The following is a 27,264-nucleotide window of genomic DNA, read 5'->3' on the forward strand; positions in this document are numbered from 1 at the left end:
AGCACGCCTCCTTCAGCTCTTCATTAATCTTTAAGACGTTCGGACTGGACATAAAGATGGATGACAGGAAGTGAGGAAACGTGGTACACAGGTCACAAACCCCGCCCCCTCCAAGTACATTCTTACTGTTTTTTGATTGCGTGCTTTAAACTGATGTCTGTGGCCGTGATTGGCAGCTTCTCTGATTGAGGTCAGAATTATTCCGCATTAAACCAGAATGGCGGATACTCTGAGGAAGAGGCGGCATGTCATCCATCTTTATTTACAGTCTGTGGCTGTGACAGGAAGCCGAGCGGAGTAAAATAAAAGCACTGCTGTAAACAAACGTGCTGTAACACTGATTTCTGCACACGGGCTTCATCTGCAGCTGCTGAGCGTCTGTTCCCGCTGAACTCGGGATCAAGCCAAAATTCAATTTTTAGGAATTTTCCAGAAGCTAAATCACTGAAAGTATTTTTCCTCCGAAGGAACTGGAGGAACAGATCCTGCAGGCTTTGAGCTGCAGGATCTGTTCAGTTCAGTACACATGTACAGTGCTCAGGGGGGTAAGCCAAGTTTGCTGATACCACCTTGCATCTCACCAGGCTCCAGTAAAAACGAGTACAGACATATTTCAGACAAAAATGGGATATTTAATCACTTAAACCGGCACCGGTGGCTGTCTTTTCTCAGCCTGGTTCTGCTGGAGGGTACTTCCTGTTAAAAAGATGTTTTTCCTTCCCACTGTCACCACTTGCACACGGGCGCTTTCTGTTATTGTAGGGTCTTTATGAAGTACTTGAATATATAAAAAAAACACTGCTTCTGATATACTTCACGATATTTGTAAAACTAGAAACCCATCTAAAGCCAGACAAAAACGACCAACGGCAACGCGCCTCACTCGTTTTTGGCGGGCAGACGTCACAAAATCTTTCCGTTTTCACTCTGCCTTCACGGAAACAGTCAGGAGGGATTATATGAATTCGAGGACTTTCCAAAAAGCTGAAAGTAGCTTCAGTTTATATCCCATGTTTCCATCTTGCTTCCCGCTGTTGTTTGGGGTGTTTTGGGATAGTCGTGACGGTCAAAGTTATCGCAGAATATCGGCTGCAAAAATTTAAGAGCTCGAGCTCCTTCCGCGGAAACAGCTTTTCAGAGAAAACTGCAGGAAACTAAAAGTTTGACTTTACGTTTCCACGCCGTGCTCATCGAATTTAATCAATCGTTGTTGTCAATCACATCTTTTACGATAATAAATATATAGTTTCAGCCAATGAACCGATCGGGAGTCAGAAAGAGGAAATCTAACACCAGCAGCTGCACATGAAAATAAAACACTTCAAAATAAAAGCGCAGGTTGTACAGTTCCTTTGAAAACGTACAAAATAAAAGTAGCACGTGTGCTATTAAACGACTAAATACAAAAACACAGAAAAGCATCAAAAGTAAAAACAGAAGCTTCTTCGCGTCTTTGAACAGAGAAGAAAAAGCTGCTTCGCAGGGACTTTCTCTGCTTTCATACATATTTATCACAGAGACGTTTTAAAGGAACAGAATTAACTAAAGATGCATTAAAAAAAAGATAAAATATAAAACTATTAGTTCTGTTTAGTTAAAATAAACTCTGAAAGGAAATGAAGGCTGGAGGTCACATGAAGGTTAAGACATTTTAGTGAACACAAAATTTAAAACTCGATAATATTTTTATGATTTCCACTCGTCTGTTCGAAGCCCGCCGATCTTACTGGGCTTTTACTTCCTATGTTTGAGTTGGAAATTCAAGATTGAAATGAAAATGATTTTATACATTTTTATATATATTTATATTTTTTATATATATTTATATTTTTTCAGCTGATTTCCTGCAAAGTTTCCTAAAATACAAAGCTGCACATTTCAGGACGTTTTCAAAGGTCCTGCACAGTTTGCCTCTGATAACCAACATCAGGTAAGTTCCTGTAGTTCAGCTTATTTTTAGGCGGCGTGCAGGAGATTAGCTGAAGCGATCTGACACAGGCCTGAACCACGAAGCAGGACCTGGGCTTAGAGACCTCAGGTTTAACCAGGTTTTGGGGTTTGTGACGGCGGTGCACGAGGCTGTAAACCTGTGCACAGAGATTCAGAAAACCTGGTTTGGCTTCACAACCACCGTGTTCCCACTTTTCACGATTAGATCAAGATGAGACATACGAGGTGCGATCGGAAAGTTCAGTTACGGTGTTTATTAAAAAAAATAAAAATTAAAAAATGGAAAACATTGATTCTGATTTGAATTTGGTCGAAGACTCTTTGGGAATGAGTTGCTGCCCCATCGGAGAAGTGTGTTCATGAGTGAGGGAGGCAGGAAGTGAGAGCCTGACGGATGGATTTGTAGATGCCGACAGAACAGAGACCCGAGCGAGATCCAGCCGTCATCGCGGGTGATTGTGGAGCTGCTGATGTCCACGCCTGACCTCTTAGACTCCCACTGACTCAGGACTGAATGTTACCGCCTGGCTGAACTCTTTAATCGCACCTCGTATCCTTGGTTACCTGCTTCGTAGTCCAGGCCGCTGGTCTGTGATTGGTCAGTTGCTGTAAGAGTCGGACTGAAGCCTCTGCAAGAGTCTGCTACATGTCTGATCCTTAAATGCTTCATCCTCAACGCGTAAAATCAGAGGAGAGGGCGGAGCCACAGCCCCACCCACTTTGGTACAAACAGTCATCGGCCTTGTCCTTCATCGCCATCATCATCATCGTCGCCTCCGTGTTCTCGCTGCAACAAACACTGAGATGCTGCGTTGGCTCAGCCTCCAACTGCTGAGCTGACAGCAGACAACAAGAAAACAGAAGAAGAAGAAGAAGAAAAGGAGGAGGAGTCACAGCAGGCTTCTAAACTGTCCACAGGTTGTTCCTCAGCTCCTGCTGCAGGAGGAGGAGGTCTGAGCTGAGGCTCCGCCTACAGCAGCGAACACCTGAACAGGCTCTTCTTGGAGCGGGGCTCCGTGATCTTGACGGGCCCACCTCCACCTGACGGGTTGTTGTCGTTCTGCAGGAAGAAAGGAGGTCAAAGGTCACATCAGTTATAAGAACACAGCGGGGCTGATTATGGCGATTAACAATCTCCTGCTCACGGTGACCAACTCCGTCTTTAATTTTAGCGGCACGTTCATCCCCTGCATGTTCAGCTGATAAAGTCATTTACATATCTGGAGCCAGCGCCGCCTCCGCAGACCTCAATCTGCTCAACTCACCATTTTCCTGTTGAGCCTGGCCATGATGTCTCGGGCGAGCGTGTAGAAGCCCTGTGAAGGGAAACGGGACAGAAATTAGTCGCCTCGTGTGCGCGGGACTGACGGAGGAGACGGCGGATCGGGATCAGGACTCACCTCCTCCACGTTGATACTGGACTTGGCGCTTGTTTCCAGGAACTTGATCCCGTAGTCGATGGCGAGCTGGAAAACCAAAGAGAAAGGGATTACACCCAGGTAGAAGAAAAGGTTGAAGTGACATTTAAAGCATAAGTTCAGAAGCGTTTTCTCTCATTAAGGCTGAAATCAGTGTGAAGCGTTTCTAACTGTCAGCAAATGAATCCCTGAAGCAAAGCAAAGAGTAAAAATCTCGTCTGCTCCTAAATGCATAATAATAAGATGATATCATCTCCTGGAGGTTTCCTGCTTTCACTCAGTTTGATCGAATGAGTCCTGCTCTCTGCAGGGATCGGCTCAGACCTTCTCTCCTCTCTCCTTGGACACTTGTCTCTTGTCGTTCATGTCGCACTTGTTTCCCAGAACCATTTTCTCCACGTCTGCAGAGGCATGCTGAAAACAAACACACACACACACACACACACACACACACACACACACACACACACACACACACACACACACACACACACACACACACACACACACACACACACACACACGGATTAATCCACCATGTTTTTAACGCTAAAGTATAATTATTATTGTTGTTATCCTTCAATTTTCAAATGTACTGCTTTACAAGAAAATAAATTTTTATTTATAAATTAAAGTTATTTAGTTGCATCCTTGAACAAAAAAAAAGTGTGATCTCAAAAATGTGAATTCTTGTTTTTCTGAGAAGAATTCACTGGATAGAAAACAGATCACATCTCTCTGCTGGTTGGGACGCCTCGGTGTCCCCCCAGAAGAGCTGCAGGAGGCGACCGGGGAGACGGAGGTCTTGGCATCTCTGCCACAAAGACCTCGATAAGTGATGGAAATTGAACACGTGTCAGGTTTGCACATTTCTACCACATACACTCAAAGCAAACTGATGGATTTAGAGCATTTCTGTGTGCTGTGTTTGTGAGGAGGGCCTACACCACAGCCTCTCAAACAGGAGATAACTGCAGCTGTTCATCACGGATCTCAATATCTGATTACTGAGTATTGATTACAGCTGGAATTGATGTGTAATGTGGAAGTGAACACACACGGTCGTATTCCGTCACCCTGCAGAGTGAGCGCGAGTAACGGTACTAACACCGATCTTATCTTCTGTCACACATCATAAGGAACGAGAGCTCAGCAGGTCTGATGTCCAGAAATGAGTCATGAGGATGTCACATCTTCCAACCATCTTAAAGGATGGCGTACTTACTAAACTACTTACTAAATTTCGACTTATTAACTCGAAATTTCGAGTTAATAAGTCGAAGTTATGGATACTAGCTGTTTTGTTTTTATTTAGTGGCGGAAACGGGCTTCCATATAATTACACCCTAACCTTTATGCAGTGCCTTGAAAAAGTATTCATACTCTTTTGTCATCTTACATCCACAAACGTGGTGAGATTTTCTATGATAAACCAACACAAAGCAGCACATAATTGTGAAGTGGTACAAATATAACATGGTTTTCAAAATTTTAAGCAAATAAAAATCTGAAAAGTGTGGCATCTGTATTCAGCTCCCCTGAGTCCTTACTTTGTAGAGCCATCTTTCGCTGCAATCACAGCTGCAAGTCTTTTGGGGTGTGCATCTAGAGACTGAAATTTTCCCCCATTCTTTGTTGCAAAAACAGCTCAAGCTCAGCCGGATCTGATGGAGAGCATCTGTCTCATTATATAACAGATCACATGACTCTGTGATGACGTCATACAAGCATTTCTTCGGGAGCAGGTGTGGAGTTCACCTGAAGACCTCTTCAAATCCAACTGAACAATGTGAGCTCTGAAAATAACAAAAGTCACGTGACATCAAAGGGGCGTGGCCTACCTCCTCGATATTGCGAATCCAGTTCTTGATGTTGTCGAAGGACTTCTCGTTGGTGATGTCATACACCAGCATGATGCCCTAATGAACACAAGACAGGAAATGACATCAGCACAGGAAGTGCAAGCTGATTCCTGAGGTCAGGACCAGCTTGTTTTAACAAGGCCCTGCATGATGTGAACCAGCTCAGGCCTCCTGGTTGTGGCTGGTCTCAACCAATCACCTGGCACTGAAGCAAATCAGGTGTACAGGTGTGCTCCCACATTATCAGAGTTTAAATCCAACTAAAGTAGATAATTGAGTCATGGTCTCAGTTATCATGTTATTTCTTTTCTAATGGTTTTAAACTTTAGGTTTTAATTTGGACTAATGCTGAGCTTCACAAGTTTTTCCATTTTATTTCTATTGGTGTCATGTTTTTATTGTTTTACTCATCTATTGTTGGTTTCTATTTCTTTATGGATTAGCTTGAATGTGTCTTTCCTGTTATCATTGCCTTTTGTTTGTTTGTGCTTCAGCTGGAATAAAATTTGCTGTATAAATAAAGGTTTTCTTGCTTGTTTCACTGGTGACCGACACGTTACCTGTGCATCAGCAGAGGGGTAACAGGAAGGGGGTGTGTCTTACCATGGCTCCTCTATAATAGGCCGTTGTGATGGTCCTGAACCTCTCCTGACCTGCTGTGTCCCTGCAGGAAGAAGCCACTGTTACACACCCGCACTGAGAGGCTCATTAAAAATATCCACACAACAAAACACCTGATTTCAGGTTCATCTCCTCTCAAAGCTCACACACGGACGTTGGAGCAGAGAGTGGCACTCACCAGATCTGCAGTTTGATTTTCTTTCCATCCAACTCGATTGTTCGGATTTTGAAGTCGATTCCTGAAAGAGAAACAACGGTCAGCTTCAAGCTCCGGACACAAACATATTTACAGCTCCAGAGACGCCAAAGCGTCATAGCAACGATCACGAGCAGACGCAGAGAGCGCTCGGGCTCACTCCGTCTTATTCTCTGCCCAACGACAGACTCAGAAAAGCAGGACTGATGGAATAATGAACAGTTAAGATAAAAGCGGCTGTCAGTGAGTGCAGGAGTTTTATGCTTTTAAAAACTGCGGTCTGATGCAGAGGAAGCCCTGCTAGCAGGGCCATGTGGTTAAAACAAACGCTGAGGCGTGTTTGTTTCTCTTCTGCGTCTTAAATCTGTCAGCTGACTGGGTTTGTGCCTGCCTGGTCAAAGAGGAAGTCGAAGATATTTTTAAAAACACTTCTTCCTGCCTGAGCAGAAGAAATGCTTCCAAGAAGCTGCGGATGTGAAGCCCTGACAGCTCGGGTTCTTCCTGCTCACAGCTGTTTGGGCTGCTGGTTCAAATCCCTGGGCTACAGCTCTAACCAAACCCCTCCCTCCTCACGCCACTTCACCATCAGCTGCAACTGATTTCATTCATTCATTCATTGATCTTACAACTAATGACACAAGAAGTGAATGACTGATGAAACCATCCTGGCTCTTATGGACCCGTTCTATGGTTAAGTGTCTCATGTTTGAAGGATGTGCTGATTTAAGCAGAGAGCAGGTAATATTTTTATTTCCCCCACTGTTAAATTACTAACTTTGTCTTGGACTGATAGGACTGAGCCCTGCTAGAAGTGAACTTTCATCACATTCTCAATTAATGACTTCATTGTCTCAAAAGACAACCAAAGAGCAACAAAAAAACCCCACCAATAAAATACAAAGAAATCCAGCAAAGAGTGGCACAAAGCCACCAACAGGAGGCGCACGACCGAGGAGCCAAACATTCAAGAGAGCAGCACAGACCCGCCAAAATAAAGCTCCCACCCTCCCCCCAAAAACAGAAAAATGAAACGCTACTCTGTTTCCTTTTAGAGAAGAAGAACACGGGCAGGTTTCAACACTTTGTAAAGACTCACACGGCTCACGTTTATTCTCTGCGCTGAGTATCATCGCTGGTCACAACGGGCCTGATTATTAGAGTGTTACATTCTTTTATCGTGGCACACTAGAAGAGTCTGTTATTAGGTTGTAACTCATCAGTTCTTCCTGTTGTGGTTTTGGTGTATGCTGTGTTTTGTTTCGTTGCCATGCGTCGTAAAGGCAACACATCGGCACATTAACTGTTTATAAAGATGTCAACTTTTCTTATTTTGGGATGTTAGCGCTGGAGCTGTGGCTGTGCTTACAACATGATCAACCATCAAAGTGATGCCTCCATGTGCCGTCTTTCTCAATCTCTCCTCTTATGAATCCACTGATGTAGGAAGTAGAGAACTGAATTTAATGTGAGCAAAGGCAGAAAATGAGTCAGCTGATTTCCTCTTTGCTTCTCTTCTTCGGCTCAGACTAAACCTCTCCTCTTCCCTCCATTCTTCAGCAGCTCTTTCTATTCTCTCACCAGGAAGTGAAACATTTTCTGCTGCCTGTTACGGAAACATGCAGCGGACGAGGTCACTGACCTCCGCCATCTCCACCCACAACATAATGCTGCAGCTAACAGTTTCGTCTGCTGCTGATAAATCGAGCATTCTGCTTTAAGAAGCAAAACAGTAATGTCACAGTCCCCCAGGCATCAGCTGATCATTGTCAGATGAGACTTTAGAGTGGGCTCGTGTTAGCCCACTCCATGCTGTTAACTCCTGTGTTGCCTTGGTGGTGTGTTTTGAATCATTGTCATGCTGGAAGACCCACCAACAACCCATCCTCAGTGTTGTGGCTGAGGGAAGGAGAGGGAAAGGTCGTACTCAGCATTTCTCTTCCTCCAACACGGCGGATGCAGCCGATTCCAAAGAGCTCAACCTTGGTTTCACCCGACCACAGCACTTTCTCCAACCCTTCTCTGAATCATTTACGTTCTCTGACAAACATCCATTTCACTCCATTATGGCAGAGAGTGTTATCAATGGTGCTCTTGGTGTCTGTGGTCCAAACTGCTTTCAGAGCATTAACAAGCTGCTCCTGTAGTTTTGGGCTGATCCACCACTTTTCTCATAATCATCCTGACCCAATGAGGCAAGACCTCGCATAGAGCTCCTGAGGACAACTGACGGTCATTTTATATTTCTACCATTTACAAATAATTGCACCAACAGCTGTCATCTTCTCCCCGAGCGCATTACAGCCTTGTTTAGATCTACAATCCTGTACCTGACGTCCTTTGACAGCTCTCGCCCGCGGTGGTAGAGCGGTGGTGTAGTTTATATCCATAACGAGATCAGGAGTGTCTGTGATTGAGTGACTGATTGATTGGTTGTAGGAGCCAGAGTTCTGGCTGGTGTGTAGGGGATCAACTACTTATTTCACTCAATATGACATGCAAATCAATTTATATCTTTCAAGTCTGTCCATTAAAATGAAACTACCAGAAGAATTACAGACTGTTTATTTCTTTGGAAGTAAGAATTAACATGTATTTAAAGCTTTAACAAAACCCCCAAAATAATGAAGAACTGCCAAATAAAAAAGGAAACTGCAAAAAGACAAAACTGTCTAAGAGTGAAACAAAACCAGAAAAAAAGATGCAAAATGGCCAAAGTTACAAAAGACACAAAATGATCAAAGAAAAGGACAAAAACTCCAGAAAAGAGACAAACACTGAAATATACAGACTCGCCAAAGAGCAGAAGACGACCAGCAAAAACATTCAGACAAATATATTTTACAGACATGCTTAAATTTAATCGAAAAGCTCTGTGTGCTGCTTTAGAAACACATGAAACTCTCAACTAGTCCAAAATAGCTCCTTAGCCTTTGTAACATTTAATTAAGAAAAGTGAAAGACCTTTGACCCCGTAGTTTTTCAAACAGCCGGGCCTTCCGCCCTGAAACTTGCCTTTAACGCTCTGCAAAGTGGAGCTTTAGCTTAAGCGAAGGTACAATTCTGTTGTGACTCTTTTCAGTTCAGCTGCTTTCTGAAGCTTCAGTTTCTCGTCTGTGACTTTAAAACTTTTCTGTCTGCTGACTAAAACATGTAGGCTGCCGTCACAGCTTCAGCCTGCCTGCTGTTAGCCAGCTCGCTCAGTTCGGTTGCATCCCTGTGCCAGTCGCACCTACAGCCGGGTTTAAGAAACCTAAAGTGACTCAAACTTGTGAATGTCTGGATTTGGCCCACATGCCTTCGATTCTGACAGAGAGGTTAAAAATTACCTTTTAAAACAATGAGAAGCAAAGTTTCTGCCTCAAACACAACAACTACAGAACAAACTCAGAGTGTTTTTGTCAATTAACTAACCAACCTGACAATCAGCTCATTGTTTGAGCTTTATAGAAGTCTGCGACCGCTCACTCACTGAAATAAAAACAGGAAGATGAATACCACACACACACACACACACACACACACACACACACACACACCGTTGACTCACGTTCATTTCCTGCTCCTACTCTAAGCATTTGCGCTCACATTTACATCGTGGTGGTTTTATTTTGTGTCCTCAGTAGGAAAGTAAGTCCTCACGGTGAGAACATGTAAAGTCTTATGTCCACACAACACGAAGAATGCACACGCACAAACACACACAGCCTGCATCAGAGCTGAGGAAACCAGTAACTCAGTGTCAGTGTTTAAATACTCAGCACAAAGCAGCACTTAAACACAACATCACTGCCTTTTATAACATTTAATACCTTCTTCCTGCCTTCCTGTGTGCATGATGAAAAACGTATGTACACACACATGACAATCCTCCACATCATAGTGAGCAATACTTCTAAATATCACCATAAACCCCCCTTTGTGCTTCTGCTCGTACCTGTTTTTACTGCTCCTACTTCATATTTACATCACAGACAAGCACACTGGCTGTACCAGACTCCATCACTATAATAACAGTTTTCATTTCTTCTTCTTTGTTATTTTGGCAGTGCTGATCATCAATCACTCTGTGCACTTTTTATTGTTCAGTCTTCAGATGCATTAATAAAAAAACTTTCTGTGTTTAACCAGTTTACAGTGTGGTCACATGACGTTTCCAGCCAATTAAAATTCACCTCCATGCAGCCTGAAAAAGGATGTGATGTCAAATTTGTGATACAGGCAGTAACTATATATTGATCCAAGACTGTAACTGGCAATCCCACAAAGAGTAGCTGCTGTATGCAGCAGCAGGTGACCTTTGACCTATGAGCTCTAGTACCAGGTCTGGACCCCTCAAAACAGCTCTTTAATGCAACTTCCTCAAAAGTGGCCCTCACAGAGCCAGATACACTCACACATGCTCAGAGGTCAGCTGACTCTCACGAGACCTCTGACAGAGCAGCCACAGAGCGTCCTCTGTCCAAACGCCGCAGCAGAGGATTGTGGGAGCTCATGTAACATTCATGCAGCTCCGGCAAATGAACTGGGAACAACCCAGCAGAGAGTGGAGCGCCGTGAGAGGAAGATGACACCTTCAGGTGCCACTGTAAAAACCAGGGTTGTCGCTGTGTGGAAAGCCTGAAATTTACAGACAATAACCCCTCAGTTTACAAATCAAATAAATAAATCAGGGCGACACCGAGATAATGAGACGGCAGAGAGCTCAGCAGCTCACGCTCAGCTGTGAGGAGAGTCCACCCACCAATCAGCTGTTCAGATAATAGCTAACCAATCGAATGCCCGCACTATGAAGCAACCTGAGATCAGCAATCAGGCTAAAGATGTTACCAGCTCGATGAATCAGCCTAGACTTCAACAATCTAACAAATAATTCTAACCAATTCTGACTAGGGCTGCCACGATTAGTCGACTAGTCACGATTACGTCGACTATCAAAATCGTCGACGACTAATTTAATAGTTGACGCATCGTTTGAAGCTTTGTAAGATCACAAAAGACGCAGGAATCAGTAGTAGGATTTAAGAGTGTAATAACGGACTGAAACAGAAGATGGCAGCACTGCATGTCCAAGGATGCCAGCTGCCGTTAAACCCCGAAGAAGAAGAAACTGTGTCCCAGAATTCATAGCGCGGCCCATCGCGGCCCTGCTCAGTTTCCAACAATGGCGGCAGCTAGTTAGTTTTAATATTACTCTTATTATTCTTTCTGGGTCACAAAATAAACGTTTAACATATTTTCAGGCGAGAATGTAGCTGTGTAAACCTCAAATATCTGCTCAGTTTATCAAGACACCACATATTTTCAAAAGCGCTCCGACGTTTTCGGAGACGTCTGTTACCCACTAGCTCGATAGCTAGCCGGGGGCTAGGCTAACTAGAGCCGTGAGAACACGGACTCCCGGCAGATCGTTTTCAAACCCACCGCCGTCTTTCACTACTCAGGTTAAACATGATATATAAGTCACTTAGATAACTTCAAAATGTTGTTTGGCTTTTTTCAGTGTTTTATTTGTTCCTGAGTAAATCGGTTTGGATGAGATTAAAGTTATAGTTTTTACACAGCTGAATAAACGTCAAGCAGACAGCTGATCATCAGAAGTGTGAGATGCTGGAGAATTTACTCCGGTGTCCTGTTATATTTTAGATAGCAAGGAGTTTATTAAACTCCACCGAAACACTCTGCAAATGTCATTAAAATTTAATAAACTATCATCTTGTCTTTATTTTTAGTTAGCACAGACCTTAAACACTTAAAGCTGAAAGCTAATGATAGTTATATAAGAGCAGATGCTGCTGGTGCAATAAGCTGTATGCTGTATGTTCAATGGATGATGATCTGATTAGTCGACTAATCGCAAAAGTAATCGCTGACTAGTTGACTATCAAAATAATCGTTTGTGGCAGCCCTAATTCTGACCAATCAGAAACATGGACAGGTCTACTGGCAGCAGAGCGGCCGATGACAAAACTGTAATGAAACACATAACAAAGAGCGTGAGAGATAAACTGCTTTATGAATCTGAGAAGCTGGCCTGCAGAGCAAATATCTTTCAGTGCTCAGCGTGACAGGAAACAGGCTGTATAAATAAAGTTTATTTAAAGCCTTGAAGGAAAGCTGTGTTAAAATGTGACTAATGTTAAACTGTCAGGGAGCAAAAAAATAAAAGAACAAAAATAAAACCAGAATTCAAACCAGTAACACCTGACTCATCCTACAGCTTTAAACACAGTGACCTGCAGAGGCTCACACCTCATCAGCTGTGGCCAAATTTATGCCCTCCTTCCAGTTTCACACTTTCCACAGCCATCCAAGGGGCCCAATCGGAGCTTTTGACGATCCAGCTCTGGCCCCCAGCCATGTATTTGACACCCTGATAAATGCGGTAATCAGATTCGGCTGTAATTGTATCTCATTTTGCTAATGCAGCAAATACTTTGACATAATGTAAAAATACTTTAATTGTAGAGATCCGGAGCTGTGCATCCACTCAGTCAGCTATGAAGCAAATTACCTGCCGTTTAATGTTTATTACTTCCAAGTTAAAGACGAACAGGTGAAGTCAGGTCAGTGCAGATCCACCAGGACAAAGTAAAAATGTGACATCATCACCCACTAATGAACCATCTCCAACACACTTAAACCCGACGTCACCTCGCCAAATCCTGCGTCATATTTCTGGCCTCAGGAACTTCCTGCTTCTGTCGTGACACATTTTTGCTGCTCTCTTTGAGTGTCCGCTGAAAATCTTTGAGGTTTTGAGGGATGTAAAGTCGTCACATAGACTTTTTCTGGCAGTTTAATAACCAAACAAGTTAAGGAAATAATCAGTAATAAATAGGAGTAGCAATAACCTAACTCTTTAGCCAGTTTGATGACCTCAATCTTTTGTTTCTTTTTTCCCCAAAATAAAAGCTTCTATCAGTTCAGTCTCCCATCCCACACACACGCGCGCGCACGCACACACGTTCTTAAGCCTCTGTATAACCACTCACTTATATTTGATTTTACTCTGAATCCTCAGACCTTGTGGGGAGAGCCTGAAGAACCACCAAAAATGTCCTCACTGTGATACCAAAGACACAAACACACCCCCTACTACTTAAACACTCGCCGACAGATAGAAGAAGACAGCTCCCACTTCCTGTTTCCACCAGGAAGACAGCAGAGCGACACACTCCGCTGACGCACCGGAAACACACACACACACACACACACACACACACACACACACACACACACACACACACAGTCTTGCTTCTCTATCTCTGTGAGGACCTTTAGGATTCAGGGTCCCGGTCAGGGACCACCGAGGGTCCACACAAAGACAGAAGGCCTAAACTGCATCCTGCTCAATGTGAGACGTCACCAGGGCCTCATATGACCTTTGACCTGCCTCATGTAAGAACATCTTCCTCCAGATAAACGTCAGCACAGCTGCTTCCTGATGCAGCTGCTTACTGCAATTTATCGATGGACTTTTTGATGTTAATTAGCTCCACTAAAGATCAGGAAATCAGTAAAGCTGCAGCTGATCTGTTTCCATCCACCTGCTTTTCACGACCATCTCCAAATTTAAAAAAGGAGCTTTATTACTGCCATTATATGAAGAAGAAATCTAAAAAGTAATATAAATAAATCAAACACAACAACAGGGAATTACAAGTTAGTAATCTTTCTCATAAAAGTTCCATTAAAAAAAAAAATCGACAAAACTAATAAATTAACAGACGTTTCCGTCGTGTTTTCATCCACATTTGATCGTCACAATTCCTGCTGTCGTTTCCGACTCTCTGCTGTGAGATTAACTACAGGAAGGTTTATATCTGAGCAACACAGCTGGACACATCCTCACTGTTAGACCACAAAAAGGGGAGCCTACATTTCCCATGATGCAACTCAGTGCCATCTTTCTAATGTTTCAAACTGCACGCTCTTCTCTGTGAAGCAGCCTTTCTGCCAGTGGCATCAAGTTTCAAACCGAAGCCGAGATATCTGAGAGCATCGCATGGATCTGCTTTGTCCAGCTGTTATTTTATCCAGCTGTTCATCCCAGGATGTAGAGCCCAAAGGCACATATTCTACTTTTATTATTTTTTGGAGACAGAACAGACAATTATTAAAATAATGACAATAATTACAAAAAACGTAAATAAATCATGACTATTTTGTACATTTTTGACTCTTTTTATGATTGTACATTCAGATGTACATCATCAGCTCTAAAACGTAGAGCCCAATGCAGTGGTATCTGCACATAGTGTATACAAAAAGGAAACTAAAAGTACAATTCTTAGGATAACTACACTCTGTAAAAATATTCTGAATCGTTTATTCTTTTACTCTCTGATTTTGGCATTATTAAAAAAAAAAAAAAATAGTACTGTTAGACTTCATCTAAAAATGTCTGTTTAAAAATGAAGATTTATGAAAGCAAAATTTTGTCTAATTAATAATCAGATTCATGAAGTATGAGCTGTGATTTCTGTCAGTGAAACAAAACATTTTTTCCCCTCAAAGTAAAGTTAGGGTTTATTGAAAGAAATCAAAAACTTTGTATAAGTGGACAAAAGACGTACTTCTCTGGGCTCGTCACAAAAAAAATACATTTTCATCAGCTTCAGTTTGGTTTCGTAGGCGATGATTACTTTTTACAATATGTTAAAAAAGTAAATGAAAAATAGGTCCAACCAGAGTTATTATAATTTTGTAGTTTCATATTTTCAAATTGTATTTACTTTATTTCTCCACTTGGTTTGGTCTCAGTCAGTTTACTAGTTTCATTTTGTTTGGTAAAATGTTCTCTCTATTTGTGTTATTATTATTATTATTTTTCCTTTAAAATTGTTCAGTAAGGTCATACAAAATGATTAACCAAAGCAAACTGAGGCGGACTCTATTAGAAGTTTGTCCACATTTTAAAAACAAACAAACAAACAAAAATTCTAGTGGATCTTCTTAAAAATCCCTTTGATTTAGAACACGTTTCGTAACATCTGAGTTTCTTTTCTTTTCTAAAGTTAAATAAAGTTGTTTTTAACCACACTGATTGTGAGTTTGTTAGACACGTGCGCTGATATTATTGATGACAGTATTGCTTATGATATTGATGATAATAAGTATTAGTAACTGGATGGGAAAAACCGTGGGAATGCTCCATTAAGTGATACTCGATCACTAATTAGTTAACAGATACATCACTTCACAACTACTGTATGTTTCTGAGGGGTCAGAGGTCACATGCTCCACACCACCCCACCCGAACACTTTCACTTTTCCGGTCAGTTAGCTTGTGGCCTGGAGCTAGCCCTCCGTTCGGCCGGTACACCGGGAAGAGGGTGATGAGGAGAAGACTCACCGATGGTGGAGATGAAGGTGGTGTTGAAGGCGTCCTCGCTGAACCGGAACAGCAGGCAGGTCTTGCCGACGCCGCTGTCCCCGATGAGCAGCAGCTTGAACAGGTAGTCGTACGTCTTCGCCATTTTCCCGCCGTTCGTCCGTCGGTCCGTCCGTGTGTCCCGGTGAGTTCACGGGGAACCTGCGGCCTGCTCCCTTTCTGCTGGGCGGACTGGCTTCACTGGGAGCGCTGGTTTCGTGTTGGTTCCACTCTGAGAGCAGCGACAAGCAGCAGGAAGCGCTCCGGCTGCAAGCTAGCCTGAATCTACCCCGCCCACATCCGGTCCCTTTTTTTCACAATAAGGCAAACCTCTCCCAGCGTGCTCCGTTATTGATGATCGTTAGTAATTATAACATTTCACACGTATAAAGTCTGGAACAGAAACAACATCATAGGTAATTATTATTATTATTATTATTATTATTATTATTTAGTAGTAGTAGTAGTTTGCAAATAGGTGTGTGCAGGGGTTTATGATAGTAAAATAGAGTAATGGTTATTTATTTCTTTATTCTAAATGTAATGAATTAATATAGTAATCAAAGGAGCTTGCAAAGAAAAGCGTCTGGACTTCTTTAAGTTGCTTGAAGACGTTTCACCTCTCATCCGAATATTATATAATAATAATATAGTAAGTATTTTTGCTATTTAAATTTTTTTTCGTTTGTATCCCTCTGCCTCTAAACAATTTGTATGTGCTTTACAACTAAGTAATAAAAATGTTTTTAAGTGTTGACTGTGACATAATTAAATGAGTATAATAATAAAGCAAATCTGCAGTGTGCATTGTACTAACACAAAAACATTTACGATGCGTGTAACAGCTCCATGTGAAAGACTACCCTTGAAATTCAGCGAATATAAAAGTTTATTTTGATCTCTATATTTATGGATTTCTAAAAACAAATTATGAATATTTATGAAAAATATAAAAATATTATATGTGTAAATTGTTTCTTTTTCAGTTTGATATTTATTATTTAATTAATTTTATTCATTATTTACCGTGACTTTATACAGTGGTTTTGAGCTCCTTTTTTAACATAATCTCCAACATGTTTCTGTTATTCGTGTTTTAAATTAAATAACTCACAATTATCTACATTTTTATATTTTGTTTTCAAAAGTTTAGTTTTCATTTCGATCACTGCGCTCTGCAGGTAAAAACAAATAATATTTTGAAAGTAAAACTGCTCTTTTTCCCGTTTGTATGCCGCAATTTGACGCAGCCAGGAAATAGGGGCGGGGTCACATGACGTAATTTGCAGGGAGGGAAAGGGTGATAATTATAAATATTATTATTTATATTGGTTTCTGTTTAGTTTATTATTATAAACATGAATTATGTGCTTGCTAATGGATCATGATTCTAACGTCTCTGGACTTTCAGACTGACTCCATCACAAGGTTAGGTCTTGTTTCATTTTCATGTTCATGACTTATTTCTGTTCAGTTTCAGTTTCTTCCTGTTGTTGGATTAAAGCTGCTCCACCCACTCTGCAAAAGTCTTGAGCCATCTGGCCCTCCAGTTGATCCACATACTGTTTCTGATAAAGTCTCATCAGAAACAGTCTCAGTGGAGCGATGGCGATTCATCACAGCTGGATTTTTAGCAGTAACCCTTCTGTCCTTATTTGGGGCCCAGCAACTTTGGTTTAGAGCGATGACAGCAGTATTTTTGGTAGAAATCCAGGGACTGGGATATTAAGACTGTAGAACGTGTACCTAACAAAGTGGTCAGAGTATGGAAAAGAGTGAAGACAGGTTTCTGTTTTTAAATAAACAGTTTCTTGATGCTGCTGCTGATCCTGCCCCCCCCCCTTAAACTGGTATTGTTTAAAAGGTCAATACATAGAGTTATAGCCATTTCTCTTACAATTCATTTAGGTTAATTGGGCAAGGTTATTAAATGATCTCAACTCTGGGTAATAATAATGCTAAAATGTATAATCCCAGTTTGAACGACAAGATGTCGTAATGACTCAACATAGCATTGATTTAACAAGGTCATAATGAGGACATTCTTGTTTGCAGTGATGGCCTTGGGAGAAAGCCTCTTTAGGAAATTTAGCCCAATTGAGAGTAATTACAAAAAGCACCTTTATTGAAGTTAAGTAGAACCTCTCTCTGGTGCTGCCATGTTTCCTGATGGTTTGCTCAGTGTTCCACTCTGACTTTAACAGGATACGCTAAACTGTTTCTGAATAATTTCAAATAAAAACGAGTGTTAAGAGCAGATGCTAAACTTGAAGCATTAAAGCTGCATGTTTGAGTCCAAGTGTCTGAGGTGCAAAAGAAAAACAAAACAGAGGAGAGACCTTTCTTTGTAGAATTTTTATATATCCGGGTGAGTAGGAATGAATAAAGCAGTAACAGGAAGTGGAAACAATAAATAAGAGGACCTTTTACCCGCAGTACTACTGTTACAAAAATACAATAAAGAATATGCGAATGGAACGAAGCACTGATACCGTCATTCATCTGATATTACAGTAAGAAACGCTCATCTCATGCTTCTTGGTGAAACTTGTGCGTTACGCTTGCTGTGAATGTTAAGGACTCAAGATCTTGCTGCAGAAGCCCCACCCCTCCACAGCCAGCAGCTCCAGAGAGATATGACGAGTCAGCAGGATAGGTGGGCGGGCGGGGGGGGGGGGAGCCTCCAACAGCAGCCTCTCCCCTGCAGCTTCAGCCCAGATCCTGGACACGACGGCAGATCTCAGCTGTGAACTCAGAGCACTTTGCACTTCCTCCCAGGTCCTTCGTCAGAACCTGAAACACAAACACATCAGTGAGCAGCAGCTCTTATTTCACAGGAATCTGCTCCAACCAGCAGGTGGTGCTGCTGACAGCCAGCCTGGACTAAAGTGCAGACCCATCCACAGCCACTGGGTGGTGCTCAAACTGACTTCTGTTGAATAAGCCTCCTAAGGCGTAACAATGTATCAACTGTCATCTCAGAAGAGCTCAACAGGAAGTATCCAGCAGCCTCCACTCAGATTAAAAGCAGCCCTGTCAGCAGAGTGTCATGTTTCCCGTCTGCTTCGCTCCAAGATACAGGAGTGTGACAAACCATTAGAAAAAAGATCATACAAAGTGTGATTTTAAGGAGGTCGTCCTCCAGAATGCACAACTGAAAGTAAGTGTAAGATTTTTTCCTGGCGGTCCTGGAGTAACTGCAGCTTCTCTCTGAGAGCATTTCAGGTGTCCTCAATATCATTCCAGCTGTTATTAATGACATTAGCAGAGGTTCTCAGACTCCACTAGAGTGGCTTTGGACGATTCACAACTGAAAATAATCCTATTTATTCTGGGCGTCGATGAAACCAACCAGATCGCCTGATACATGCCGTTTAAGCTTCTCTGCTTTCTCTCGAGCTTTTCAGGCCACCTTGCTCGTGATTGGCTGCCCGTCATAAATAGAAGGTAGGTGGGTGGGGCTGCTAAGACACTCCCCTTTCTTTGTCATCATCCAAAACCAAGAGTAAAAATTCAGTGTTTGGATCAGTCGGAGCTTTTGGCACAATGAGTTACAGACACGCTGCTTTCATTGTTTGAAACTTCGACTTAAAGGAACAAAAATACTGGAGCCCTCCAAGGAGAGACTTCAGCCTCACCTTCTTGTCTCTGATGGTGTCAAAACAGGCCGTCTGGATCTTGTCGGCATGGTCATGCAGACCCATGTGACGCAGCATCATGACAGCACTCAGTAACAGGGCAGTGGGGTTCGCCAGGTCCATGCCGGCGATGTCAGGGGCGGTGCCGTGGACCTGCAGCACAAACATTCATTTTAGTTTGTCAGCAAAACAACAATAAATCTGCAGGTCTCCTGATTACAGACGTTTGGTCACAGGATTACAGGACTGGTTAACACTCAGATAATTACACTGTAAAACTGCCTGTTACAAGTTCAATCCAAGCATTCAGTTTTGTGGGAAAAATATCTTTTAAAGAGTTTTACTGATGGGATTTTTCTGTGTACCAGGTCGAGGTGGAGCTCAACATTACTTCACCCCAGGGCTTGACCGGAGCAGCTCTGCATAATTCACAGTTCAGATTAAATCCTTATTCATCCCTTTATTGACATTTTCAGTAGCTCCTGTCTCTTTAAGGACACGACTGTGTGTGTCCACAGTAAGGTTACAACTCAGGCAACTGCACAGACTCTCAAACTCATTCCCAAATGACCACAGTGACATCTCTGGGGTGAGAGCCCCCTCCCTAAATTTCTACTTCTACCAGCAGTAAATGAATCCCTGGGAATGGAGCTTTTGTTCCCAGGGAGTCATTTGCCTCATTGGTTGAAAGACTAAGAACACCTGGCATCATATAACAAATTACAGAAGATCAGAAAAGAATATTTAATCTTTTTAAAGCATCTGCTTTTAAAGATTGTACATGCTTTTTGTGCAGAACAACAAGCAAGTGCAGTAAAACTACAGCATGAAGAGTAAAGTACTCAGTGTATGAAGCACAATAAAAACAGATGAAGTATCATAACTCAGATGAAGCTGCACGGCACTAAAAAAGACAACGCCATACAAACCGATTCGAATATGGCGACTCCGTTGGCGCCGATGTTCCCGCTGGGAGTGATGCCGAGGCCTCCGATCAGACCAGCGCACAGATCGCTGAAACACAGTCACATGACCTCAGCACTTCCAATCACAGCCTCTGATTGGCAACACAGGTTTCAGAGCGAATAAGTCACTGACCTCAGGATGTCTCCGTACAGGTTGGGCATCACCAGGACGTCAAACTGGGTTGGATCCTGGACCATCTGGAAAACACAAGCATCGGGACATGTCAGGAAAGTACGGAAGAGGATAAGGGCCACTGGAAACAAAACTAAACAAAAAGTGGGCACATCTTTCTTTCTTTCTGAGAAAAAAGTCAGAATTCTGGAAAAGCAATACTACTGAATACTGAAATTAACCCCCACGTCCATCCAGCTCTGAACACACTCATTAAACATAATTATTTCACTGTCTGAATTAATGAGGTAAACACATTAAATGCAGACTGTGAAACAGCTGCAGAACATCTGGCTGCTGAACTGTTTGGCGGACTCACATTGAGGCACACTGTGTCGAGGTACATCTCGGTAAACTTGATGTCTTTGTAGTTTTCAGCCACCTCGCGGCACTTTCTCAGAAAGAGACCGTCTGACATCCGCCTGCAAACAGAGTCGGAGTTACACAACAGCAACACAACATCTGCACTGCGGGGGAACACGACGCCTGACAGGGACAGAGTCTGAGTGTGTGAGTGACAAAACATGGGTGACATTTTATTTAAAGGAAACATAAATAATAACCCCCAAACTGTTTGAAGTAATTCGATTAAATAAGTCCTCTAATCACTCCTCTCCCTCAGACGTGCAAGCTAAGGTGGAGTGATTACTTGGATTTTGGCTTTCAACAACTATTCTTTGTTCATTTATTTCCACTCTCCTTCTTTCTGTATGTTATCTCTAATCGACCCCTTTCCTTTACAGAGGTGCACTTGTGCCCCGTCCTAAAAGCTGAAACTCAGTAACCTGTGGACTGACTATCAACAGGTGGTAACCCTCGCTGGAGGCAGGCTGCCCACTGTCCATGTGAGATGGACTTTGGGTTTGGTCCATCTCCCATGGGCCTCCGACTGGATGAATCTACCTCACCTCCATTTCTTTCCTGCTAATAAAGTGCTTTTGTTGGCAGTTACTGATGATTAGGAAGTCAAACCTTACACTGGTGAATAAATGAGTTGCCTGATCAGTTTTCTGAATTTGTTCTTCCTCGGCACACGAGGACTAAACATTCCGGTCTCACTGACTGACACACAGGGCGATGGGCTGCACTCACATGATGTTGGCTTTGTGGACGGCGGTCACGCTCGTTCTTTTGTTGTTCCTGGCGTACTCGAAGGCGTACTCAGCGATGCGTCTGCTAGCGTTCTCGGTGATCAGTTTGATGCTCTGAACAACACCGTCGACGATCTACGGCAACAAAAAGATAAGAAACGCACTGAAGTTACTCACAGCTGGACAGAACACAATCGAATCAACAATCAAACTGTGGAGGGACGCAAGAGACTGCACCTATTACCAGAAACACAGAAGGAAAAGATGGATGCGGCTGAATACACATCTGGCAAACTAGTGGAAATCAGTGGAAAACGGGGTAATTCTAATAGTGGATCCTCCTGCCTCCACACACATGCACGCAACAGGAAGCGTGTCTGCTGCGTTAGCCAATAGGTAACGGAGCAAAAAATAGAAGGTTACAGCTGGTTCGATCGATTTAAACGCTGCGTTTTAAAACAGGAAGTCGAGGAGACCCTGCAATTCAGGCAGAGGAAAATTAGTGTAACAGACCCTCCTGCAGCCTGTAACTGCAGCCTGTGCTGCTTCAACCTTTGTGCTCAGTCAAGGTTTCGGTGCCGTGCCGGTGCAGAAAAAGCTTCTCCACAGCTTTTCTGTGGAAATACATGGAACAGTTTCCAGATTAGGAAACAAGAGGTATGTGACGCACACAGGGAGGGGAGGCCTAATCTTTCAAAGATATAAAAGCATCGTTTTGGGGACATAATTAATCAGATATATACAAGGGGAGGTTTCAGACCTCTAGGACACTAGCAAACATCTTTTCCATGAGATTCGAGGTCTTTACCAAGTTAAACTTGTTCTCAAATAAGGTTTGACCTTACAGAGTTTCAGCTGCTGCAGTTATTAGTCCATCCTGAGGTCAGCTGTGGGTAAAAGTTGAGACAAGGAGGAGGGGCGACACGAATCACCAGACGGAGAACAGGTGGAGGTTCCCAGGGGATGGATGTGAGACTTTACACACACACACGTTCACTGCCAGCTGGAAGATCTGCTCGGATGCCTCGTTCTTTGAACACGGACACCAGCGTTCATGCTAACAGGTTCTCCCTGCTGCTGGGCTTCGTGCTAACACCGTCTCCAGATCTGAGCTGACAGTGTGAATGCAGACGGATCCACGTCGGGAATGTGTGGGTGAACAGGTGAGCTTCAGGAAGCTGGCAGTGGTTCTGCCGTATTCACAAAACATCCAGAAGCACCAAGAAGATTTAAAGGACCATTCCGCTTTATTTCAGCCTGCTGTGCTTTCCATTCACCTGTCTATGGTGTGTCTGTGCCCAAATGTTTACAAAGGTGAAGGAGAGCAGAACAGGCTGAAACGAAGCAGAAATATTTGAAGGTTCAGAGGATTGTGCTTTAAACTTGAGTTGATAACAAATATCAAAGGATCTAATCAGCATAAGAAACTAACTGTCCAATCAGGAGTCCAGAGAATTAAAGACCTGGATCCACAGTCTGAATAAGGGAGCTGCTCAGTGCAGGATGATAGTTAGCATGCTCATCATGTCTGCAGCACAGTGAGCAGAATGTGAAACAGTCTCAGGTCCTTAGTTTGTGTCTTTGGGATGAAAGTGAATCTATCAGAGGTGGAACGAGGTGCTCTGTGAATACGACTCTGGCGCCGCTTCCTCCTTCTTACCAGGAGAGACGAACAGGAGCAGAGCGTCCTGCCTGCAGCTGCTAGCTGACCTGCAGGGAACAGGTGAGGAGGCAGGTAGACCAACCAGTTAACACAGATAACAACACCTGCTAACAGCTTCCAGCAGCATCCTGACTCACACGCTAAAGAACTGGACAACAGTCACTGTGACAGATTCCTGCACACATTTGCTCATTGGTGATTATTTTTGTTTGAATACAGAAAAAAACCCTGACAGGCTGAAGGACAAAAGGATGCCATGCAGCTCCTAAATGAACAGGTGTGGATAATCCTGGCAGGGTGCACAGCCTTAATAAGTGTAAACTTGCTAGCTGTTGATGAACAGTGGTGGATGTTCACCTTAAAAACGGCCAAAGCTTCTAATAATGAGCTCAGTGTACCTACAGTAACCCCCGTGATCCAAAAGAACTCACACAGTTTTTTCTACTCCTGGCTCTGAATGATGTCAGCAACAGAGGAAATCCCTAATATGGTTATCTGAGGTAAAGAAGCCCCACCCACCTGTTGTTCAAACACTGTTTTTGAGGGGCTTATTGCATTGGAGTCACACTGGGTTAAATATGTACACTTGGGTTTTAAGGGGTATTTATTATTTTCTTCTTTTTTTTGGGTTGTATGGAAGCCCCAAACGCAATTTCATTGTTCTTGACAATGACAATAAATAAATAAATACTCAAATACTCAACCAATCGGAAGGAAGCTGACTTACAAGGGGAGGAGCTAAAACAGCTTGTTTCATGAACCACAGCAGCAGCAAGGCCCACTGTGTAGAATAAGTGAGGCTTATTTTGAAATGTGAATCATGCAAAGCTGCTCTGGCACAGTCCACAAATAAAAACAGAACAAAATGAAGCACTTTAAACAAATGCACTACCAAACGTTTCACATACTGTGTCAGAAAATTAAGCAGAACTCCTCTCTGTCTGCAGTTTGTGCATCGCCTGTGACGGCTGCTTTCACACAGCTGTCAGGATTACTCAGGACAGCCCGCTGTAACCCTCTCAGCTTGGAGCTGTCGCACACTCGGCCTCCGTTCACTCACCATGTGTTCGATGCCACTGTACTCGCCCTCCGTGTTCTCCCGGATGGTGACCAGGTTGACATCGGTGTACGGAGTCTTGTAGCCCTCGATGGAGACGCAGGGCCTCACGTTTGCGTACAGGTCAAAGGTCTTCCTGAGCAGCAGGTTCATGGAGGGGTGACCTGCAGCGATGGGTGTCTTCAGGGGTCCTGATGGAGAAAAAAAAAAATGTAAAAAACAAAAAACACTGACGAGCAGGAATCTTCCAGGAAATCTGTCTAAAGGTAACGGACACGTGCAGACCTTTCAGACCGATCTTGCTCCGGTCCATGGACTCTTTGGCGTCAGGAGGGATCATCCATCTGCCGCCAGGTCCCTTTATCGCCGTCACGTTCCTCTCCTCCCACGTGATTGGAGCCTTCAGAGGAAAATTCTATTTAGAAACTGATCCAAAACCAATCAGTGCCTCCCACCTGACCCTCTTAGAATAGCCAGCAGTGCTTTGTATTTATTTATTTCCAGCACGTTGAGCTCACATAACTTTATAAGAAAAGGTGATATCACATGAAATTTTCAGGGCTGAAAACACACTAAAGATTTATCAAAATGCTCTAACGCAGGGGTGTCAAAGTCCAGGCCTCGAGACCTGGACTTCGACACAGAGGAACAGAAAAGTGCATGGATCCCCTGAAGGTTTGCTCTATATTCTGATCATTTACTCGAGAAAACTTAAATAAAAAGTGTATTTTGGGTAACCCTTGAAGGGTACAAAGAACTAAAGAAGTTACGAGAGATGAAAAATGGTGGAAAAAACAAGGCAAATTAGAACGCACCAGCTATGTACTTCGAGGTGCTTATAACTCAGAAAATACCCACAGCATTAAAGTACATTTTTTCATGGCTTTATTAAATATGTTAAAGTTACTGTTCCAAAAATCCACTGACTCTGAGAGGACTCAGGTGAGATCATTTTCCAGATTTGGCCTCTAAAGTCTGATCAAACTTGCCTTTGCTGCTTCAAAGATCTTCATGACAGCAGCGGAGATCTCTGGACCGATTCCATCACCGGGAATCATGGTGACTGTCTTCACCTGCAGAGACAGAGAGACACAACTCAGACAGCTGGAGCAGATCACAGTCCAGCCGAGATCAAGGTGTCTGCTTTCATGTAAAACATTTCCTGTTATTTATAAATGGATTTTCTGGGAGTTGTGAAGCGAAAAGCATCTCTTTGATTGCATCCCAGGAAGGCAGAGGTGGATCTACTCACCCCTCTTGAAAAGGAGGCTGAAGCCAGAGCCGGTTTTCTGACCGCCACCCCCACTGCCTGGGTCAGCTGGAAGAGACGACGTAAAGGTCAACTCAACACAAAACACACCAAAGCAGCTCAAAAACAACCTGATCATGATGGTTAGTCTGTGTTCAGCTGTTTGAAAACACTTGCTGTTGATGTGTAAAACAAAACTGCAAAGAATCACCTTGATTATTTGCTGCTGAGGCTTGAAACACTCCTAATAATTCATATTATAACATTTAAAAATGACTTGAGGAGCTTATATGTACAAACTTTAAGTTCTAGGGCTAAATTCAAGCATCAGTAACAAATTACAAGAAGGGAGAAAATTATTACCACCACTTCCGCTGTTCTGTTTTGTAGATCCTTTGTATGCTGATGTTGATTATTTTTGGATAATGTAGTATATCTCTCACATTTTTTACTGCCTATTACATTACGGTGACTTTTTTCAATGCCGAGTTTATCTCAGGAGCCTCACATTATTTGACATCTTTTCCGTCAGTTAAAACGGGACCTGGAATTTAATCATAGTACGAGTTTAAGGTAAATTGCTTTATTTAAAAAGGGAGTCTGGTGTTCGTCTCCACATTAGTTAAAGCAAACATTTCTCAGCAGCCACACCTAGTTTGAGTCTACCATGAACTAGCTACATGTTGAATTTCATGTATGCAGAAGTTATCAGAGGATATCCACTTTTCGTGAAATGTTTTCAACTAACTTCTACGATCTAATGATTCCATCTAAACTCTAAACTGAGCTTAAATTCGTGCAAATTTAAACGGAGGCTGACGTTGGTTTCTCCGTCACTCTAGTATGGATTTGGGGATCACAGAGAACTAAAGAGCAGAAAGAGCGGGACAGGTCGACGTATTGTCAAGGTAACCAGATTGAGGTTGGCGGAGGGGAATATGTAAAGTCAAAGTTGTATTAGACAGGTGAGACGAGGGTACACGTCTCCGTCAGCTCCAGAAGCTTCCGTTCACGTGAAGGACGTGGGTTCCTGGCTAAGAGCTAACCAAGGTACATCAGCCCGAAAAAACACGCGGAGAGCGCGTAAAGACAGACAAAGTCACAAACACAGGCTTCAGGACACACACACAGCCCCGTTCATCTGTAACACACAGAGCTTTGGTGGTCTAAAACCGGGAATAAACACGGTGCTTCTTACCAGTGACCTCCACGCGTTGCCTGCCATTCTGCTCAGGAAGAGCTCTCCGAGATCGTCTGTGGAAGAGATGACTCACTCCGAGCTGCTGCCGAAAACCAGCCGGGATAAAGATCCTGTGCGAGCAAGATGACTCACTCCGAGAGAGTTTTGTGGCTGTACGAGTCATTGGCGCCACAGGCTGTTTTTGGCGCCACCTGCTGGACGCTGCACCACCATCAGAATTAGTGCTGCCTTCAGGAGCAATTAGGAAGATCCGAATCTACACAAACAAGGCAAAAGGGCGCTACTCTACAGTCATCACCGTGATTAGAACATATTAAAAGTTTGTTCACTTCTTTTTTGTTTTTTTATTTGCTGTAATTAGGCTGGTTTTTTTTAGTGGTTGCCATGTCTATTTATTATATCTTTTTTTTGTTGCTCACTTAGTTTTATTTCTTTACTTATTTATTGGACAAAATGTATGTTTGTGTGAAACAAGAGAATTTGATTTATGTCATTTGAAAAATACACCTGTGTACATCACTTACCCCCTGGTGTCTGAGTAGTTTTTTGATTCTGAGGTTTATATTTTGAGAAAGAGCCACTGCTCCTGCTCTACCCAACACTTGATGTCCACTGTCAGAGCTTTAATTTCTAGACCTGCATGCAAAAAAAACACTCAGACTCGTGTGCGTGCACTTTTGTTATTGACTTTACTTTGTTTACTGTGAGCTTAGAACCTGTGGCTCTAAGCTCAGAGCTGTGGCTTAGTGTTCAAATGATGTCTGAGATCTGATGGCACAGAACAGCCAGTCTAACATTCATCTCGAGA

At 42.9% G+C, this 27,264-nt stretch overlaps 2 protein-coding genes across 2 annotated transcripts; both read right to left on the reverse strand.

The window, feature by feature from the left end:
* Positions 1–1,589: 1,589 nt before the first annotated feature.
* Positions 1,590–15,682, reverse strand: LOC146639264 (ras-related protein Rab-8B). The gene is made up of 8 exons (XM_085351317.1): positions 15,403–15,682; positions 6,030–6,090; positions 5,834–5,894; positions 5,210–5,287; positions 3,693–3,782; positions 3,351–3,416; positions 3,216–3,266; positions 1,590–3,010 (listed from the first exon to the last, which is right to left on the reverse strand). The coding sequence occupies exons 1-8, from the start codon at positions 15,524–15,526 to the stop codon at positions 2,921–2,923; spliced, it is 621 nt and encodes a 206-aa protein (XP_085207443.1). The 5' UTR covers positions 15,527–15,682; the 3' UTR covers positions 1,590–2,920.
* Positions 15,683–17,769: 2,087 nt separating this feature from the next.
* On the reverse strand, positions 17,770–26,497 carry LOC146639265 (isocitrate dehydrogenase [NAD] subunit alpha, mitochondrial-like). Its single transcript, XM_085351329.1, has 11 exons — positions 26,454–26,497; positions 25,259–25,324; positions 24,996–25,079; positions 24,292–24,406; positions 24,010–24,197; positions 21,288–21,421; positions 20,515–20,617; positions 20,157–20,221; positions 19,988–20,072; positions 19,059–19,211; positions 17,770–18,213 (listed from the first exon to the last, which is right to left on the reverse strand). Exons 1-11 carry the CDS (start codon positions 26,478–26,480, stop codon positions 18,130–18,132), a joined length of 1,104 nt encoding a protein of 367 aa, XP_085207455.1. The 5' UTR covers positions 26,481–26,497; the 3' UTR covers positions 17,770–18,129.
* Positions 26,498–27,264: the final 767 nt, after the last annotated feature.

Source organism: Diplotaxodon limnothrissa, linkage group LG1 (genome assembly GCF_057381915.1).
Source record: "Diplotaxodon limnothrissa isolate DT_005_m linkage group LG1, D_limnothrissa_male_GT1.1, whole genome shotgun sequence".
In the NCBI taxonomy this organism is placed as follows: domain Eukaryota; kingdom Metazoa; phylum Chordata; class Actinopteri; order Cichliformes; family Cichlidae; genus Diplotaxodon; species Diplotaxodon limnothrissa.